This window comes from Centropristis striata, chromosome 10 (assembly GCF_030273125.1).
Source record: "Centropristis striata isolate RG_2023a ecotype Rhode Island chromosome 10, C.striata_1.0, whole genome shotgun sequence".
Taxonomy (NCBI): Eukaryota; Metazoa; Chordata; class Actinopteri; order Perciformes; family Serranidae; genus Centropristis; species Centropristis striata.
Window position 1 is genome coordinate 36,554,716 of NC_081526.1, and position 19,337 is coordinate 36,574,052.

At 38.1% G+C, this 19,337-nt stretch overlaps 1 protein-coding gene across 1 annotated transcript in view; it reads right to left on the reverse strand.

Moving 5' to 3' along the window:
- ttn.2 (titin, tandem duplicate 2) overlaps positions 1-19,337 on the reverse strand; it is a 219,891-nt gene that overhangs the window by 130,352 nt on the left and 70,202 nt on the right. The window contains exons 69-94 of the mRNA XM_059342393.1: positions 18,307-18,417; positions 17,107-17,392; positions 15,723-15,909; positions 15,559-15,642; positions 14,683-14,950; positions 13,814-14,074; positions 13,175-13,384; positions 12,981-13,058; positions 12,856-12,882; positions 10,787-10,843; positions 10,647-10,691; positions 10,383-10,436; positions 9,511-9,567; positions 8,873-8,944; positions 8,542-8,610; positions 8,303-8,383; positions 8,091-8,159; positions 7,592-7,807; positions 7,253-7,429; positions 6,971-7,114; positions 6,491-6,583; positions 5,538-6,137; positions 4,649-4,726; positions 3,425-4,434; positions 2,671-2,893; positions 2,277-2,348 (exon numbers count right to left, since the gene is read on the reverse strand). Of these exons, the coding sequence (XP_059198376.1) occupies positions 2,277-2,348; positions 2,671-2,893; positions 3,425-4,434; positions 4,649-4,726; positions 5,538-6,137; positions 6,491-6,583; positions 6,971-7,114; positions 7,253-7,429; positions 7,592-7,807; positions 8,091-8,159; positions 8,303-8,383; positions 8,542-8,610; positions 8,873-8,944; positions 9,511-9,567; positions 10,383-10,436; positions 10,647-10,691; positions 10,787-10,843; positions 12,856-12,882; positions 12,981-13,058; positions 13,175-13,384; positions 13,814-14,074; positions 14,683-14,950; positions 15,559-15,642; positions 15,723-15,909; positions 17,107-17,392; positions 18,307-18,417 (4,629 nt within the window). The remainder of the gene's footprint in view (positions 1-2,276; positions 2,349-2,670; positions 2,894-3,424; positions 4,435-4,648; positions 4,727-5,537; positions 6,138-6,490; positions 6,584-6,970; positions 7,115-7,252; positions 7,430-7,591; positions 7,808-8,090; positions 8,160-8,302; positions 8,384-8,541; positions 8,611-8,872; positions 8,945-9,510; positions 9,568-10,382; positions 10,437-10,646; positions 10,692-10,786; positions 10,844-12,855; positions 12,883-12,980; positions 13,059-13,174; positions 13,385-13,813; positions 14,075-14,682; positions 14,951-15,558; positions 15,643-15,722; positions 15,910-17,106; positions 17,393-18,306; positions 18,418-19,337) is intronic.

A 19,337-nucleotide genomic window follows, 5' to 3' on the forward strand; every position in this document is an offset into this window, starting at 1 on the left:
CCATTCCAGGCGTATCTAAAACTTTTTGTCTAAGTTGTTCCTTTCTTGCTGGTTTCTTCTGTTTTATAAGCGCATCTGTAGTAGTTTTGTCTGCAGTTTTGTCAGTTTTATGCAATGTCTGGTGTCTTTCTTTGGTTGTTTCACCTGTCTTTGGAGAAATTAACTCTGAGTCAGTACTCTCGTCTTTACTCGATACTTGAGCTGATGGTTTTGTGCGAACATATTCTCCTTTCAGTAATTCTTCATCTGTAACTGTAACGAGCTCTGGACTTTCAGTCTGTAGCTCTTCAGATATTGGCTCAACTTTCACTCCTTGTTTTGTTGCTTCCATGACTTTAACAGTGGTGCCTTCAGCAGTTTCATCTTTAGATTTGACTTTCTTTGACTGGACATCGTCAGCTTTACCTTTAAATGTCTTCTGCTGTCTTTGTTTTTGAGGAATGTCCTCAGGCTTTTCTTCCTCCTCAGTTGAAGGCTTTCTTAAAGCCTTCTTTGTCTTTGTTTTCTGTTCTTCAGTGGGAACTTTTCTGACCTCTTGAACTGCACCATCGTCAGATTTCACAGCTACTTTTGGTTGTAACAAAACTGCCTCTTTTCCTTTCTCTCTTTTCGATGTTTGATCTTTACTCGTGACCGGTTCTTTGACTGCTGTCTCTTTTTTCTTTGCTGGCACTTTTCTCTCGTCTTGTTCTGTCGATGATTTAATTAAAGTTTTCTCAACAACAGGAGTAGTCGATGCTTTCCCTTCAGTTGCTTCCTGTCTTGTTTTCATCTTTTCAGTTGGAGGAATAAGGTATGTATCTTCAGCTGTAATTATCTCTGGATGCTCTTTGGTTTCTCCTTTCCTACCAGTATCTTTCTCTCGAGTGATATATTGTTCTGGGGTAAAATCGTCTACCATTTGTTCTGTCTTTCTTTTTGGACTAACATAAACCTTGAATTGTTCCTCCTCTTCTACTGCTGTCGGCCGTTTAACCTTCTGAGCCCCGTCTTTCTTCAGTGACCTGCTCTCCTGTGAGATTTGAGGTTTTTGAATGTTATCCTCAGTTATGGTTTCTGATTCTGGATGTTTGACTTCTTTTGCAGGAGAAAAAAAAGTGTCTATGTCTGGTTTCATCTCAGTCGTCCCTTCCATTGGACTGATTTTGACCAGTTTGTCTTTAAGTTTCACCACTTTGGATAAAATGGATTGGTCTTTTTCTGTGACTGCCTTCAAATCTAATTCTATATCTCCTGTTTCTTCTACAGTTTGTTCTTTTTGTTTGGATGGTTTTATTTTTTTATTTTTAGAAACTTCTTTTGGTTTCTGTCGTTTGTCAGTTAGTCCCACACCTCTAGCCTCTTCAATGTCTACCTCCATTAATTCTTTATCTGTGACATCCTCAGTTTGTTCCTTGTCTAATGGTTTCTCTTCCAAAGAATCTGCTTTATCCGTTTTAATTTCTTTCTTTTGAATATATTTAGACGCTGCAGCCTGAGTTTCTTCAACTTTATGTTCAGCCTTATGTGGCTCTTTTTCTAAAGGTTTACTGCCTGTTGTTCTGGATACTTCAGGTTTTATATCTGATAATTCAGGTTTATCTTTTAGTTTCTTCTCCTCAACGTCTGCTTCAGAAGTCACTTGTTGTGCAGCTTTGATTGAAATGTCCGGACTCTTAGATTTTCTCTCTCTGCTCTGAGTATCTTTTTTAAAGTCTTCAATTTCTATGCTCACTGTTGGAGAATCAGTTTCGGCAGAAAACTGGTTTTGTTTGGTAGGTTCATCCTTAACTGCAATTTGTTTCCTCTTAGATTCACTTCCTGTCATGATGACCTTTTCTTTAGTTTTGGGGATAACTCTTGTTTTAAGACCCTTAAAAGTCTTTAAACCATCAGTAACAAATAAATCACCACTTACTTCTAACGCTTCTTCAGGTTCCTCCATCACACTTATAATTCCTTCTTTCTGCAAAGATTTAGTTCTTTCACCCATAATTTCTTCTTCATCCTTGTGATACATTTTAGCTTTCAAGTCTTCTCTTCTTGTTTCTGCAGAGGAAGCTTCCTCTGATATCAGATCCGTCTGAACTCCGGCTCTTTTTTGAGCCTTTAAAAGAGCCGTGGAGGCAGCTTGAGGGCGGGAGATTTTAAGAGGTGTGAAGAGAAAGCACCATGAAGCGGTGCCAAGAGATTAGGAAAAAACAACAACAAAAACACAGACATTTGGAGTTAAAGAAGACAAACATAGATGATAAGAAAGTAGTGGGAGCTGACAGGGAAATGTGCTGTCGTTGTACCTATTTTTCCTTTTATCTCCACTGGAGCAGCAGGAGGCGTCGGAGGAATCAGCTGGGCCTTGACTTCTGGCTCTTTAAAGAAAAATCAGGTGTGGTTTAAAGCAAGATATTAATATTTAAGAGAAGAAAGACTTAAAAAGACAAAGGGATAAAAAAAGAACCCTTTAAAAAGATGCAAAAACAAAGTAAGAGAAGAGCAGAGTAGTAAAAAGACATGAAAACATGAAGTGTTGTATGAAGCGACTCATACAACAAATGAGACAAACGGAGGTGGAGATGAAGACCCCCGATGGTCGCCCAAGATTTTAGAAAAAAAAGAACTGCAACCAAACATGGAGTCACAAGAAAGAGTTAAAGATGAAAACGATGATGATGTTAGAATTGATCTATGTACCTCTGGAAGGTGTTTGAGGGGAAATCCTTTTCTTCTCTGGGAGTGAAGGGACTGAAGGTTTGGTCTGAAAGGAGTCCTCCGTTAAAAGACTTGTTTCTTTTTCAGTCTCGACTCTCTGAGGAGAAACGTCTTTGGATCTTTTCTTGTGTTCTGCTACAGTTCTATCAGTCTGTTCAATCACTGCTGGCTTCTTAAGCTCGATATCTGTTACTGACTCTTTTGCCTCTTCTTTAGGTTTGGCTTTTTCTGCAACTTTTATCTCCTGTTCTTGTTTCTTTTTAGCTATCTCAGGTTTCTTTACTGGCACTTTTTCTGCTGTTGGTTTGTCTTTAACTGAGACTTCTTTTTGCTGAATTGTAATTTTTGTAACCTCCTCAGATCTACTGTATTTTTCTTTTGGAATATCTGATATTATCTCCACATCGACATCAGCCTTTCCTTCTATTTCAAGCTTTTCCGTTAGTTTTCTTGCTTCAGTGCTGATGGTCATTGGTTTAGTTTCTGTCACTGCTGGGATCTTTTCTTTCACTAACTCTCTTTCTTTGACTGCAGTAGTTTCCTTTTGTCTCTCCTTGGTTTCTGTTTTAATGCTTACCTCTCTGCTCTTTTTGACTGTAACACCAGATTCTTGTGTTTTTTCAGTCTCAACTCTCTGAGGGGCCTCTTTAGATTCCTCTTTTCTCTTGAGTTGTGCTACAGTTCTTTCAGTCTCCTGTTCGATCCCTTTTGGTTCCTTAAACTTGATATCTGTTACTGACTCTTTTGGTTTTACCTCTTCTTTAGGTTTGGGTTTTTCAGTTATCTCCTTTTCTTGTTTCTTTTCAGCTATCTCAGGTTTCTTTACCGACACTTTTTCTGGTGCAAAATGTTCATCTTTTTTGGCATCTGAAATGACTGCTGGTTTAATCAGGGTTTTCTCTGTTTTACTGGTTTTCTCTTCTACTATTTTTATTTTTGTTGGTTTCTCTTCAACTGAAACTTCTTTTTGCTGGATTGTAATCTTTGTAACCTCCTCAGATCTACTGTATTTTTCTTTTGGAATATCTGATATTATCTCGACATCATGATCGACCTCTGGCAAAGCCTTTTCTTCAACTTCAAGCTTTTCAGTGAGTTTTCTTGCTTCAGTGCTGATGGTCATTGGTTTAGTTCTATCTGTGTCTCTCACTGCTGGGATCTTTTCTTTGACTAACTCTCTTTCTTTGCCTGCAGTAGTTTCCCTTTGTCTCTCTTTGCTTTCTGTTTTAATGCTTATCTCTCTTCTGACTGATGTGCTGTCTTTTCTCTCATCTGTAATTTCCTCTGTTGGCGACTCGATCGTCCTGATAAAAAACTCTTCAATCATTTCTCTTGTGGGTTTCTCCTGCACTGTTGTGGCTTCCCTGTCCTCTTTAGATTCAGATTCCTGGACTATAGAAAATGTTTCTTGTGTTTTTGGGACTCTGTGTCTAGTCACCTTGGTTTCTTTCCTCTTTGAAGAGTCAGTAACGGATATCTCACCTCTCAGTTCAGACTTTTTATCGCTTTCCCTTTCTGTTGTACTAAAGACGTCAACTTCTGATAATGAAACAATCGTCTCGGCCAGAGGAGACACTTTGTCCTCGTACAACACTTTGTCCTCGTACAACACTTTGGCGTGTTCTTCCATCACCTCTTCATGTTCCCACACCACCTCTGTGGGCGACACTTTCTCTGTCACATAATAGACTTCTTGTATCTTCTGAGCTCCTTCCCTTCGCTCGATCTTGACGAGACTCGTGGTCACTGGAGTTTTTAAGAGTTGTTGAAGAAGAGGCGTCATGCGGCGGCGCCAAGAGGTTATGACAAAACACAAAGACAGGCATCAGTGTTAGAAACACAACAGATTAATTCAATGGCTAATGCTGTAGGTGATAATCCACCTGTCGTGCATTATCATCAAGAGTTAAAGATTAAGATGTAGTTAAAGTACTCCATCATGGTTTCACATGGTCGCTACCTTTTTCTGGAGGAGATACTATTTTTTCTTGTTCAGCCTCTGAGCGTTGAATCTTCTCAATCTTCTTAGTTTCTATTGATTTTAAAGAGTTTTTAATCCAAGAAGGTGTGCAGAAGATCATTTTAAAAGAAGAGAATTATGACATTTAACAAACAAACATTACACAGAAACAGCATGAAATAACATAGCAAGACATCAAAGAGGGATTTAAGACGTAAGGAAGACTTTTGAAGAAGTGGCAACAGTTCAGTTTGTGCTGACTTTACAGTCTGTGAGACTTTATACCATGATACCAATACTTCGAACATCCGTACACTCAAAAAAATGAATTATCTGTGTTCATTGTTCAGTGTAATTAATCAGCTATCAACAGTCCCTTTCTTGATACTACTAGAAGGTACAAATGTTGGAAAACTTTTTTGTTGTTGTCATAATTAGCATCGGAATAATTGAGTTGTGGCCAAAAACATCAAAGTGTGAATCAAAGTGACTTTGACCTCCAACATCTAATCAGCTGATCCGCAAGTGCAAATTGACATTTTGTGCCAAATTTATGAGAACTGGACAGACAGATGGAAGAAAAACTTAAAAAACAGCTTAATTGTTGGGTTTAGAAGATAAGCCTAGATTTGTGAAACTTTGAGAAGATGATTGAGGTTTAGATATGTAGTCCAGTAGTGAATTGGTCTTTGAGAGTTTATGGGGGATAAAAGTGTCCTTCATCAAACCACTAAATGCATGTTTCACATTGGACTAAAACCAATATTTCATTTTTTTTGAGTGAATGTTCAACTGCATAACTGTAACTGGACTGTTGCCGATGCATGAAGAAAGATATAGAAAGATGTAGAAGAAAGATGTAAGAAAGAGGTGAGGTCTGCCTGGGTACCTTTTCGAAGAGTTTCTTCGACCTCCCGTTTAGGTTTGGCTTCAGGCACCTTCTCAGGTGTCTTTTCAACGGGGACCCTCTCTGGTGGTGTCTTTGGCAGCTGTTTCACTTCCTCAGGTGGCTTCTTCTCAGGAACTTTTACAATCTTCTTCACAGGTGGAGATACTTTTTCCTCAGGTGGTTTTACTGGAACCTTCTCAGGTACTTTTGTTTCGGGAACCTTTTCCGGTATTATTTCTGGAACCTTCTGTGGTATTTTTTCTGGAACCTTCTCTGGTGTTTTTTCTCGAACCTTCTCTGTTATTTTTTCAGGAACTTTCTCTGGTATTTTTTCAGGAACCCTCTCAGGTACCTTTTCTGGCACCCTCTTTGGGATTTCCTCCACTTTCCTCTCAGGTGCCAACACCTTCTCTGGGACCCTTTCAAGGGTCTTTTCCTTCACCTCAGCTCTCCCTGGAGGCCGTCTCTCAGGTACTGCCTCAGGTATTTTCTCAGGCAGCCTCTCAGGTTCAGGCTCCAACACAACTACCTCATCAAACACCTTCTGAGGTACCTGTTCAGGCACCTCATCGGGTACGAGTTTAGGTTTGGGCTTCAAAGCTTTAAGAGGGTTTGACACAAACACATGCAAAAGACATGACTATAAAGAACTGAGAAATGTGCTGGCGCACGGTAAAGATACATTCAACACAAGAGGGAGTTATTTTACTCAAATTATCCTTAAAGCAAAATGTCCTGAATCTTAAGGAATTATCTCCTGGGGACCATGAAGTATGTTGGCAGACCGTACTGGTCCTCATATACAATACATTATATATTATATTTGATAAGAATCATTTAAAGGAATAGTGTTCATTTGAGTAACATAACCCCACATGTTTAAAACAGACTCAAGGGACAACAAACAAAACAAAGTCTGGGCTTGTTAAAGAGGATCAAGAACATGAAAGTACCTTTCTTTGTTGGCTCTTCTTTGGGAGGAACAACAGCAGGTTCTGGTTTCTTGACTGCCTTTGGAGGCTCAGGTATTTTCTCCTCCACAGGAACTTAAAAGAGTATCATTCACAGGCATTAGAAGCTTTTCAGTGAATTAAAGCTTAAGAGTTTTATTGAAGATGGACAAACACAAAACACTCTATCGAGTGCAAGACAAGAAAATATCGTCTGAAACAGACAAACACGATGTGCAACCCCATCCGACACCTACGTAAATAAGACTTCAGCCAAAACCAAACAAAGAGAGTTTAAGATTAATGTAAGACTCCAGGTTTTAGTGTGATGGGTTAGGATGAAGATGAATGTTTGCTTGCACAAACACCAAAAAGATCAATCATCACTCATGGAAGATCAGTTGGGATGAGTTAAAATTTGGATGGTGGAATTAAGAAGATTAAGAAAAACTCAAGAACCGCATCTCAATAAGAGACGTGTACCTTTCTTCGGAGGTTCCTTTGGTGCAGGAGTTGGTTCTGGTTTGGCCTTTGGAGGTTCTGGTTTTGGAACTTTCACTTCAGGTTCAGCTTTTTTCACTGCTGGCTCTGGTTTAGGGACCACTGCTGGTTCAGGTTTGCGGACCACTTCCGGTTCAGGTTTGCGGACCACTTCCGGTTCAGGTTTGCGGACCACTTCCGGTTCAGGTTTGCGGACCACCTCTGGTTCAGGTTTACGGACCACTTCTGGTTCAGGTTTACGGACCACCTCTGGTTCAGGTTTGCGGACCACCTCTGGTTCAGGTTTAGGAACTGGAGGTTCTGGCTTCTTTACAAGAGGCTCAGGTTTACGGACTTCTGGTTTTGGTTTTTCCGGTTCAGGTTTTGCTTTGCGAGCCTCTGGTTCAGGCTTTTTAATGGCCGGCTCAGGCTTGATCTCTGGTTTTGCAGCCTCTTCAGGGACTTAAAGTAACATTAAGTTTAGATACGAGCAAAGAGCATCAGGACACACAGAAAGTCAAAGATTCGCTTCCACACTTGAAGCTAAACAAACAGTTCAGACATCCGAAAACTGAAGACAGAGAAACACACACACAGTGAGACTCAACAGTCGAAAGGAAATACCTTTGGATGGCGGCGTTGCCGGCTTCTTTGCTGGCACCGGTTTCACTTCAGGCTCGACCTTCGCCGCAGGTTTGGCTTCAGGTTCTGCTTTAGGAACCGGTGCGGGCTTAGGCTTTGGTTCAGGTTCTGCTTTCGGTTTGGGCTTGGGCTCGGGCTCAGGCTTAGCTGCAGGCGCCACTTTTTTGGGCTCAGCTGGTACCTGAGGCTTACGCTCATCTTCAGGTAGGCAACACAAACATTAGCTAAAGTTAGCATGAAGTTGTGAAATCATCTAAGAGTTATCAAGAGGCATTGGAAAGAGTGAGATGGTACTTGACACAGACACACACTGAGGAAGATTGAAACTAGCAAACTACACACAACATCGACTGCAGAGCACAAACAGTAGAGTCAGAAAAAAGACGAGACAGATTTGAAGAGGTGAGGAGCTGCGCAGTGTTGAACACAATAAGCTGCTACTGAGGCGCCTGACAAGACGTCAAACAATAAAGTAAAGTACCTTTCTTTGGCATCTCAGGTTTCTCTGCTGGCAGCGAGGGAGCAGCAGGCTTCTTAACCTCCTCTGGTTCTTTTAAGATACATTCAAACAAACGATCAACCACAAAGTCAAAGAAAACCAGACAAGGAAAAGAACAGGACTAACTCTAAACTACATCTCAACATAAGGACAGAAGATGTTCAGTAGAGACATGTTAGGAATCACATCTCTACCTTTGGGAACAGCAGCTTTCTTCTTCTCTGGGACTGAAACTGCTGCCACCTTTTCCTCCACTGGCTTTTTGGCCTCCGGTACTTCAAAATGTCAGTAAAATTAAGTGAAATTTCACAACATAAAAACATTTAGTGAAAGATAACACAGACACTGTCGCTTTAAATACACAGAAAGTGTAAATAAACTTAGATAAAAGTGTTTTTAAACAGGTACATGCCAACATCAGGTATGTTGGTACCTTTGGGTGGTGACGGCTCCTTCGGGGCTGGTGTGGGCTTCTCTTCGGGCTTTTTCTCAGCTTTGGGAACTTAAAAGACACCGATTGTGTTAAAAACACAAGAGAGATGCTGTGCGTTTGCAGGCGAAGCAGAGAAGCGCAGCAGAAGATAGTAAGACAGAGAAACTACAGTAAATAATGTCTGACTGAAGCAAAACTAAAAGTAAAAGAGGAACAAATTCTAAACACAAAGTGGAACAAGACAAAAAAGATTTTAGTAGTGGAGAATGGCAAGTTAGTTTTCTGCAGGAGAGCGCTGAGCTGCAGCAACAAGACGTTCAGGTGTTTCTACCTTTTGTTGGCATTTCTTCTCTCATTTCAACTTTCTTGGTCTCAACTTTCTCCTCAATGGCAACTCTGGCAGCTAGTTAGGAAAAACACAGAAAAATAGCCAGAATTATCATTACGGTCAGAAAACATGAATTATCTGAAGTAACTGCTGTAAAACAAACCTTTTCTTTTGTTTTAACATCAAACCTACCGTGAAGTCGGTCGAAAAAGAGTAATTACCTCCAGTATCTTTAAAAAATCAGTATAAAACCTTGTGTTGTGTTAGGAACAAAAACGTTAAATATTGGCTTGTATATGTGTGGTTTAAGACTTAAAATGCACAACAGTAAACCAATTAGAGGTGAAATTCAATGCAAAGCAAAGGTTTATTACTGATTATCTACACCCATGCTTTTACTATTAGAAATTAAAGGAGGTAAGCAGAAGCCATGTTTGACCTCAGACTGCAGTTAAAGAATCAAGAGACGTTATCATCAGCAAAGAATAAAGAAAAAAAAGGGTGAGAGACAAAACGTACAAAAACTAAAAGAGGCAAACAAGAAAAAAGGCAAAAAACGTAAATATGAGCCAAAGATTAAGAGCGAGCCTTGGTTAAGAGCGGCTCAGACACACAGACAGAGTGTTACTCTGATCTGATACCTTTGGCTGTGGACACCTGTTGTGTTATCGTTTCCTCCGTCCAGCTCTCAAACTCGACTGAAGGAGTGACGACCACAGAAGTGACAGAAAACAACAAACGTGAGGCAGTTTGTGCTCAAAAACTCAGGACGCCATTTCACAGTTTCACAAAGTCATTGTCGTGTTGAACCTCTAGTTCTAAAAGATTAGAATAAAACTGATTTCATGGATTACTGAACTGAAACAAATTTGGGCCTAGACAGCTTTAAACTATTTTATCCAGGAGACAAAAGACTGTGAAATGTCGACACGACTGTGAGTTAGTGATGTTGAGATGGAAGATGGGATGTAGGTCAAAGGGTGAAAAAAGAAGAAACATCCTTAAAGCTCGGACACAAACAAACAAACAAACAAACAAACAAACAAGAACATCAAACACAGAAAATCTTCTGATTAAGATCAGCAAGACGACATGATGGTGATGTTATGGTGAACAGAAGAGGCAGATTTGGGTAATTTCACAATCTGAGACACTTTTAGTTGAGGTTGAATAAACCTGAAAAAAATAATAAATAACTTAATTGTTATAGTTATTAAAGATAGAGGGCTTATTTGTTTACTGATATTTAACTTGGTCCTTATTTTATAGAGAATAGTTTCTTGCAGCCATTGTTTTAAAAAAAAAAGTTCTGCATCAGAATGGTATTAATCTTTATAACGTATCGTTATTTATTGTGAAAATGAAACAAATCAATAAAGCCTATCCAGTATTGATCGGTCTGTCCTTGATCGAATTATTTCATCTTGTTTTCCCCAGATCTGCTCAGATGTTTGATGGATGATGGAGATGAGGTGAAGTTTGGGTGAAAAATATAAAAACTAACATGTTGTACCTCTCTGCTCCACCTCCATCTCCTCTTCATAGTGATATGAATATTCAGCTGATTCTTAAAAAATACAAAAATGTTTTTCTTATTGAGTTGTTAAAAACAGAGAGACAAGAGTTTTCCATTTGTGGTGGAAAAATTAGTTTGACATTCAGTGAGGGATTACAACACTTAAAAAAATAAATTAATTGTGTTCTTACACCTTAAATGTTAGGTTTAATGTTGTTTCTGAAGGATGTAAGCAGGTGAAACATAAAACACAGGTAATACCTCTTTGTTCAAACTCTTCTTCATAGTGATAGAACTCAGCAGATTCTTTAAGAGACAAGAAGACATGTTCTTGAGATTTTATGGAAACACAAGAAACAAAAGAGACTTTCGATGTTTTTTAATCTGGACCTGACTCTTACCTTGGATTGCCACTGATGAAGGCACTTCAGGCCTCTGAACTGACAAGTCTGTGACATCTACAGAAATGGAATATGGTTCATACCAAAACGTTATGGTGAAGAAACTATCATGATACAACATGAAAGCCGGACTGTGTGTACGGCATCTTTAGATGAACATTAATGTTAACTGTTGTGTTATTAAAGAACCATTCCGACATTTCTGGAAAATCCTCTTTTTTCCCAACATTTCCCAGAGTTATTAAAAGGTTTCAGATCATACAAATCACCAATTTAGCGTAACTGTATCCCAAATCAGACACCGTTCGGCTAAAAACTAAACTTTTAAAACTAAAGTCTAACTTCTTATTTTTCTAACCATATATTGTTTTAACCGTGTACGTTAGCCTCGGGTTTACCAGAGTAGGCTAAAGGTCGCTAACGCCAGTGAATTAGCAGTGTGCTAACTGTATCCTAAATCGGACACCGTTCGGCTAAGATTCTATCAAAATTTCACATTAACTACTAATATAAATGATTATGTTATGCTTCCAATGAATTAAATGGTGTGAAACTAAAGTTTAACTTCTTATCTTTCTAACCATATATTGTTTTAACCGTGTACGTTAGCCTCGGGTTTACCAGAGTAGGCTAAAGGTCGCTAACGCCAGTGAATTAGCAGTGAGCTAACTGTATCCCAAATCGGACACTTGGATCTCCTCGCTGTAAAACAATAAAACATTGAGGGCTGCTGAGTTTTCGGGGGAAATGAGATGTTTCTGGGTAAGCTAAATAAATATCACCGTGATCAACCAACGTTATCAACACACCCGGACTGTACTTCTGTCCTTCACAATAAAATACAGTACAGTAAAAATACAGATGTACTTTTAAGATCGTCGGCCAGGCGTTCTTACTGCTTTCTCTCATCAGATTTACTTTCATACTGTAATTAGACATGTAAATCTACATGTACATAAATGAAATTTCACACGTAGATTTTTAAATAAGTATAAATCAATTCTACCTTCACTGGTGGTGGCGATCTTATACGAAATGACCGTGAAAACACCGGAAAGTGCGGCATTGCAGATGTGTCCAATTTAGGATTCAGTCTCTATACTACAAACTGCTGCCAAAACATCAGACAGCTACAAACAGCTAATATAATGCTAACATAATGTAGTAAATGCTAACAGGGTTAAGCTAATATAACATAGGCTATGTTAACTACAAACATAGCATAACGTATTAAACAGTTTGTGGCTACCATAACATCTGTTAACTACAAATAGCTAACATAAGCTAGTAAATGCTAATGGTTAGTAGCTAAAACAAAACCTTTTAACCAAAAAAAGCTCATAATGTATTTTATTCAATGCTAACATTAAGCATAATGTAGTAAATACTAACAGTTTTTAGCTGACATAAAATATTTTAACTTCAAATAGCTAATGTCATGTGGGATATGTGAACATGTTGTAGCTACTATAAAAAGCTAATGAGACCCTACTTCATGCTGATTAGCCTTTTATTAGCAGTTCGGTTCAGTTTAGCTCCCATAACATCATACAAACTGCATTGTTTTGGATATGCAAACTGTTTGCAACCTCATAAAATGAAATCGCTGTAAACATAAAGTTGATGATGCTAACTGTTTCCAGCATGGCTGTATAAAGAGAACTGATCCAGTGCTGGAGGTGCTGCTCTGTTCATTCCAATGAAAGCTGCTCAGTGGTGCATGAAGCCAAAACTGATCTTCTGCAGCTCTTCAGCATCTATTGTTCCTGTGGAGCAGCACACTAAAGACTTTTACTTCTGTTTAGAGCTCCGCTAACTTGAATGTGAATAGAAGGATTTTAATCTTTCGGCTCTATTAGACTTCTATTAGATTTACAGGCGTTTCTTTAAAGTCTTGCTATGTCAGATCGGCATCATGCCTGGTGATTTTCTCTGGGTTTAGATTCCAGTCTTTGTGCTAAGCTAGGCTAAACGTGTCTACAGTGGTGAAACTGACTCTGGTGAAGACGGAGAACAAGAGGATTTCCCTTAAATGTTCCATAAAGTTTCCCAAACATAAAAATACTTACCGAGGGGAACCATTGCTAGTTCGATTTCTGTGTAAAAGGGGGAAGAGTGAAAGACGTGTTAAACACCAGAACAGACAGGAAGTGAACAGAAAGATAAAAAGGTGGCGTCTGACTTGGGACTGTACCTTTGCCAGACAAATAAAGCTCAGCCGTGCTCTTAGCCTCTCCTCTGGGCTCCAACCTCACAATCACTGAGTACACGCCTACACGGGATTATCATAAAGACGTTTCATCACTCAAGGCATCAGAACAATGAGGAGAAAAAAAAATCTATAGGTCTTTGTGACGGGCCTCTGGGGCTCCATGGCGCTCTACACACCTTCGTCTTCGATGGTCACGTTTCGGATGACCATGAAATGTCTTCGGCCCTCGCTTGTGAAGTTGTACTTAGGGCTCTCTCTCAGTTCCCAGGTGTCTTTGTACCACGAGACGATCGCGTTGTCGAAGGACACCTCGCACTCGAAGGTGGCCGACTGGCGCTCGTTGACTTCGATGTTGTGGATACGTTTGGTGAAATGAATTTGTTCAGCTAAAACAGATAAAGACGTGAATGGGTAAGCGTGTTTGGCATCACAACTGGGAATGTAAGACACAACTTTGATGGTAGTTTGGTATCGACACAACATCCACACGGTTAGAATTGGCATTTATGGGGCTGTTATGATGGCGGGATGTTGGGGGTGGATGGATGGTTTGAGTCTAGACGGACGTAAGAAGACAAAGAATGACATGATGGCGAACGTTTTTTGGGTTGTTTTTTTTTGCAAGATAATCCAGAAGAGGAGAGGCGTGAAGAGTGTTAAGACAGATCCCAGAAGAAAGAGGGGAAAAAAAAGAGGGGAAAATCCAAAAGTCCAACATTAGTGTCAGAGTTTGATGAAGGGAGTCGGAAGAGGTTAGTCAACGGGCAGAGCACGACCACGTCTAGTCGGTTGCACGACAGTTTCCGGGTACAAACCTTCGACCCAGAGGTCGGCGGAGGACTCCAGGTTCTGGTACCGGCAGGTGTACCGGCCCTGGTCTTCGCTCTTCAGGTCTCGGATCAGAAGCTTCTGAACCTTGTGTTTCACCTCCGACGTGTACCTGCCCTTCAGCTCTAACTGCGTCCCATTTTTAAACCACTGAGCCTCTACGTTTGGGATGGACAACTGACAAGACAGAGTGCACGACTGGCCTTCCTTACCCGAAGTGTCCTGCAGGTGCTTCTCCACCTCCGCCTCTGCAACACAGAGAAGAACACGCCAGCTGTCAGGACAACTGTCTATACTGAGCAGTACATAATAGTAATAACAATAATGATAATAATAATAATAATAATAATAATAACTAATAATCCAGAGTTTAAGTTAAAGTGAAAAAGTCTGCTTATAAGTAGTGACACTCATTTACATAATAGTTCAGGTTTGCTTAACCCATTGAGGCCTGAAACGCCTGTAAAACCTCTGGGCGATTTTAAAATAAGCCCCTAAAACCTGAAGTTTTTCTGGAAATTCAATAGAAGTGTCAACGCTTCTGCTAAATAATAGATTTTTCATCTATCTATCTATCTATCTATCTATCTATCTATCTATCTATCTATCTATCTAACTCTGTTTTGGATTGAGTTTTTATTACTATTTTATTGTTTTACTGTTTTTTTTGTATTTTATTGTTTCATTGTTTTCTTTATACCTATTTGTGTATGATTTATTCTATTTTAATAACTGTACAGCACTTTGGTCAACTGAGGTTGTTTTTAAATGTCTATGAATAAACTTTGACTTGATTTAATCCACTCCTGAGCCTGCAGCTCTCTAACAGACTAGGTATCGCAGCGTGGGTACTGACCGGTGACGGTGAGTTTGGCGCTGGAGATGTGCGGCCCGCAGACCACCCGGTAGTTGCCCTGGTCGGACGCCGTGCACCTCTTGATGCGCAGCAGGTGGCGGTCGTCGCGGATGCTGATGTCATACTTGTCACTGGTGTCCAGTTTCTGCGTGCCTTTGTACCAGGACAGGGTGATCTCCGGGTAGTTGATCTTGATCTCGCACTCGAACTCTGCCTGCTTGTTGGTGAAGACGGACTGATCGGAGATGTCCTTCAGCACCGTGACGGGCTGTAGGTCACACACACACAAATACTCAGTTTTAATTCAAATTAAAATGAATACAACTGAATGATGCCCAATTTCTACAGACATTTATATTTATTTATTTATTATTATTTATTCATGTTAAAAAGCTACTTTTTTCTCCAAGATTCACCACTTTAACCCTTAATAGGGCACTCATTGAAATACTTGCAAATTCCAAATTTCAACCCTAGAGAATATTGGAGGATATTACATACTGCCAGAATGTGTAAAAAAAAACATACAAAAATAATATTTTGAGAAAAAAGTTTACGAGATTAAAGTGGCAAATCTACGAGAAAAAAGTTGCTTTTTACCCACTTTTTTCTCGTAAATCTGGGACTTTTTTCACGCAGATTTGCCACTTTAAATCTCTTAAATCTGCAACTTTTTTTCTTGTAGATTTGCCACTTTAATCTAGTAAATTTGCAACTTTTTTCTCAAAATATTACCTAAAGTTACCAAATATAGTTCTTTGCCTGATAAAGGGTTAATTAATTATTACTTCTATTATTAAATGATCATTAGTCAGATAACAATATGACTTCTATCTTGTTTGTGATTGGTTGTAATAACGGTGATCGTGTCCTGACCTCGGTGCGCTCCATCCTCTTCTGCAGGTCGGCCACCAGACGAGCCATTTCCTCATCAGACTCTCTGTCTCCACGTTCCAGTTCCTGTCAGCAACAACATCATTATTATTACTATTATCATTATTATTATTAATAATAATGAGGGCGTCTCTGAGTGTGCTCACCGGTCTTCCACTACTTTCTTCAGCCTTCTCCTTCTTCAGCTGCTCGATGGCCTGCAGCAGGCCTCTGTAGTCCGTGATGCCGTACATGCGAGCGTACTTCTCGTACTCTTTGGGGTCGACGTTCCTCAGCAGCTCCACAATGTCGATGTCCTGCTCCTCCTTCGGACTCTTCTGCTTCGACGGCGTCCTGACGACGACACAGAGACGGAGACGAAGACACGGCAGAGATCAGAGTTAAAGATGGCAGAAAATTCAGACAAAACACAAAGACACAAATGGATTAATGGTGAAATAATGGAGATAAAGAGGAGATGAACAGGGTCACTGCTGATTGTTTTGAATTCTCATTGAACAACAACACAAAATCTTCCCTCTGACCCCTCCAAAATAAAAGACTGAGTGACTGAATTCTGTGATCTAAAATTTCCCTATAACTAGGACCTAGTACTGCTTTTTCTATTTTGTCACCAAAAAGTGTACATTTTATTTATTTTTAAAAAGGTAAATTTTTGCAAAAATTGCAATAAGACTTAATATCGCAAAAGAAGTTCAGAATAAAAAGGTTACATTTTTATATTAAAACTGTAGAAAAAAATAAAGAATATCAAACAGTTCTGAGCTTAACTTTTCTTGATACAATGTACAGAACATTTTCAGTCATTTTATTTAATCTTTATTTCCAACCGACTGTAACATTGTATTGAGTCAAAAAATTCAATAAAATATAAAAGATATAAGATTAATAAATGTTGCTTTTCTGCAAAAATAAGTTCACTATAAAAAAATACAATTCTTAAATTAAAATTCTTAAAAATAAATAAATAAACCATAATAATAATAACAATAATAATAATGATAAAAATGTATTCATATTAAAATTATTAAAAAATAAATTAAAACTTTTTATATATTTTTAAAAAGGTAAATTATTGCAAAAATTGCAATAAGACTTAATATTGCAAAGGAAGTTCAGAATAAAAAGGTAAAATTTTTATATTAAAACTGTAGAAAAAAATAAAGAATATCCAACAGTTCTGAGCTTAACTTTTCTTGATACAATGTACAGAACATTTTCAGCCATTTATTTCCAAGTGACTGTAACATTGTATTGAGTCAAAAAATGCAATAAGATATAAAAGATATAAGATAAATAAATAAGTTCACTATAAAAAAAATACAATTCTTATATTAAAATAATTAAAAATAAATAAATAAACCATAATAATAACAATAATAATAATGATAAAATGTATTCATATTAAAATTATTAAAAAAAACAACAAAAAAAACTTTTTGGGAACATAAATAAAAATGTCCAAAAAAATGTAGCGACCCCAAAACATATGACAGAATATTCCAGCAGGTTTGTGTGTTTCTGACTCACTTCTTGAGTTTGGCGCGCAGGTCTCCCTCCAGGTGCGCCGCCTCCTTCCTCTCGTCCACGTGCATGTCGGCGCTGCACTCGATCTCTCCGTGCTTGTTGGCGGCGACGCAGCGGTACTGACCCGAGTCCGACTTGGTGACCTCCCTGATCTCCAGCTTGGCGTCCTGGCCCTTCTGCTCGATGGAGATCCGGCCGCCGTGCGTCACCTGCCTCCACTTCCCCTTCATCCACTTCACGCTGGGGATCGGGTCGCCGCCCACTTTGGCGATGAAGGTGGCGGTTCCCTCTGCGGAGCGGCAGGAGGCGGGGTTAGAAAAAACTTTATTTTATATTTACTCTCATTGACCGATCTCAAGACCTATCTCTTCCAACAATACCTCGGTTAACCCATTGAAGCCTGACAAGCGGATATGTCGTTTTGTAGTATTTGTATAAGCTCTCAAATACTTTTTGAATTTAATTTCTATCTGCTACAGAGGCTGAAAAATCTATTATTTAGTAGAAGCGTTGATACTTCTGCTGAATTTCCAGAAAAACTTCAGGTTTTAGGGGCTGAGGTTTTACAGGCGTTTTAGGCCTCAATGGGTTAAGTCATGGTCACCTAACATATATATTTATTTAAAAAATGTTTTTTAAAAATGTGCTTCTTCTTTCTCTTCTTCTTTTCTTAAAGTTCTGTAATGACTTGATTCCTATGGTTTATGTCTAGTACCTTCATGTTGAATCACTTATTGTAAGTCGCTTTGGACAAAAGCTTCAGCTAAATGACATGTAATGTAATAATGTAATGTAATGTAAATTGAAAAACCCACCAACTACGCCTGTCAGTCACACAGCCCGGACAAAAAACAGTAAAATAAATAAATAATCATAAAAATTATAATAAATATGTACATAAATAAAAAGTATATAATAAGAAAGAAAGAAAAAATAAATACGATTGTTAAACAAAAATACATTTATATATTTTGAAAAATAATGAACAAATAATACATTTTTTTTAAGAATGGAGGAAGAATGTGGTGTCATTGAACTACGTGGATATAAATATAATTTGACTATGAAACTGAATAAAAAAAGAAAATAGGTGCAAACTAAGAGTAATCTAAATGTGTATAAGCTGTGTAAATGTTGCATGCATATATATATATATATATATATATATATATATGTTGTGTATATATATGATGTGTGTCTTACTCTCAGTAACATGTGCAGCTTTTGGCTCCTCGATGAAGAACAAGTTTTCTAGTTTCTTGGTGGGAACAGCAGCTGGAGCTTCAGCCAGAGCCGGAGCTGCTCCTGGTTTCTCTGCAGAGACAACAACAACAACAACAACAATTACAACAACAACAGTTACACCACTGTTTGGAAGATGACTGAGTTAAGAGTTTTCAGGTAAAAGTGACCAAACAAGTCAAACTACCACAGATAAACTTAATATTACATCACTTTAGTTCACAGACTTCTTAAAGTTAAAAAAATATAGTAAAAATAAACATCCACAGAGCAAAACAGTCCTATTTTTATAAACTCATGTTATGAACTGCTTTAAGTGACCTAAAGTGTCCACCAGGTGGAGCTGTTTGACTTTAAATAAGTTCATTAAAAATGGTTAAGGAATAACAAGATATGACTATAAAATGAATAAATATAACTAGGAAATGAAAAAAAATATGGTCAGGAAATCCTGAAATAAATATATAAATACATACATATATGTAAATATTAATATGCAATAGAGACAGTAAAGTTCAATCATTGAAAAGCTAAATAGCTTCAAAAATAAACGGATCTTTTTTTATTTCAGGGGACTTTTGTATTATAATTTCACTGTTATTTATTTTAGGGTTTATTTCACAGATATATTTATTTATTTCATATTCACTTCAATTACTTTTCATCATAATTACTGTTAAATTAAATTAAATGTCAGAATAAACATTGCTTCATGATTACTTTGTTATATCATCATTATATATATATTTGTTATATATTATCATTAGCACAATGTATATATTTAGTTATGTTATCATTTTAGATGATTTGTTATAAATATTTTTCACTTTTTTTGCACCTTTATCGGTGACTTTGGGCTTATGTATTAATATTTTATATTATTAACATATTTTTTTTATTTCTGCCTTTGATGGTGACTTTTGCCTTATATATTTATTTTTCATATTATTAATATTTTTTTTTTATTTTGATCTTTGATGGTGACTTTGGTC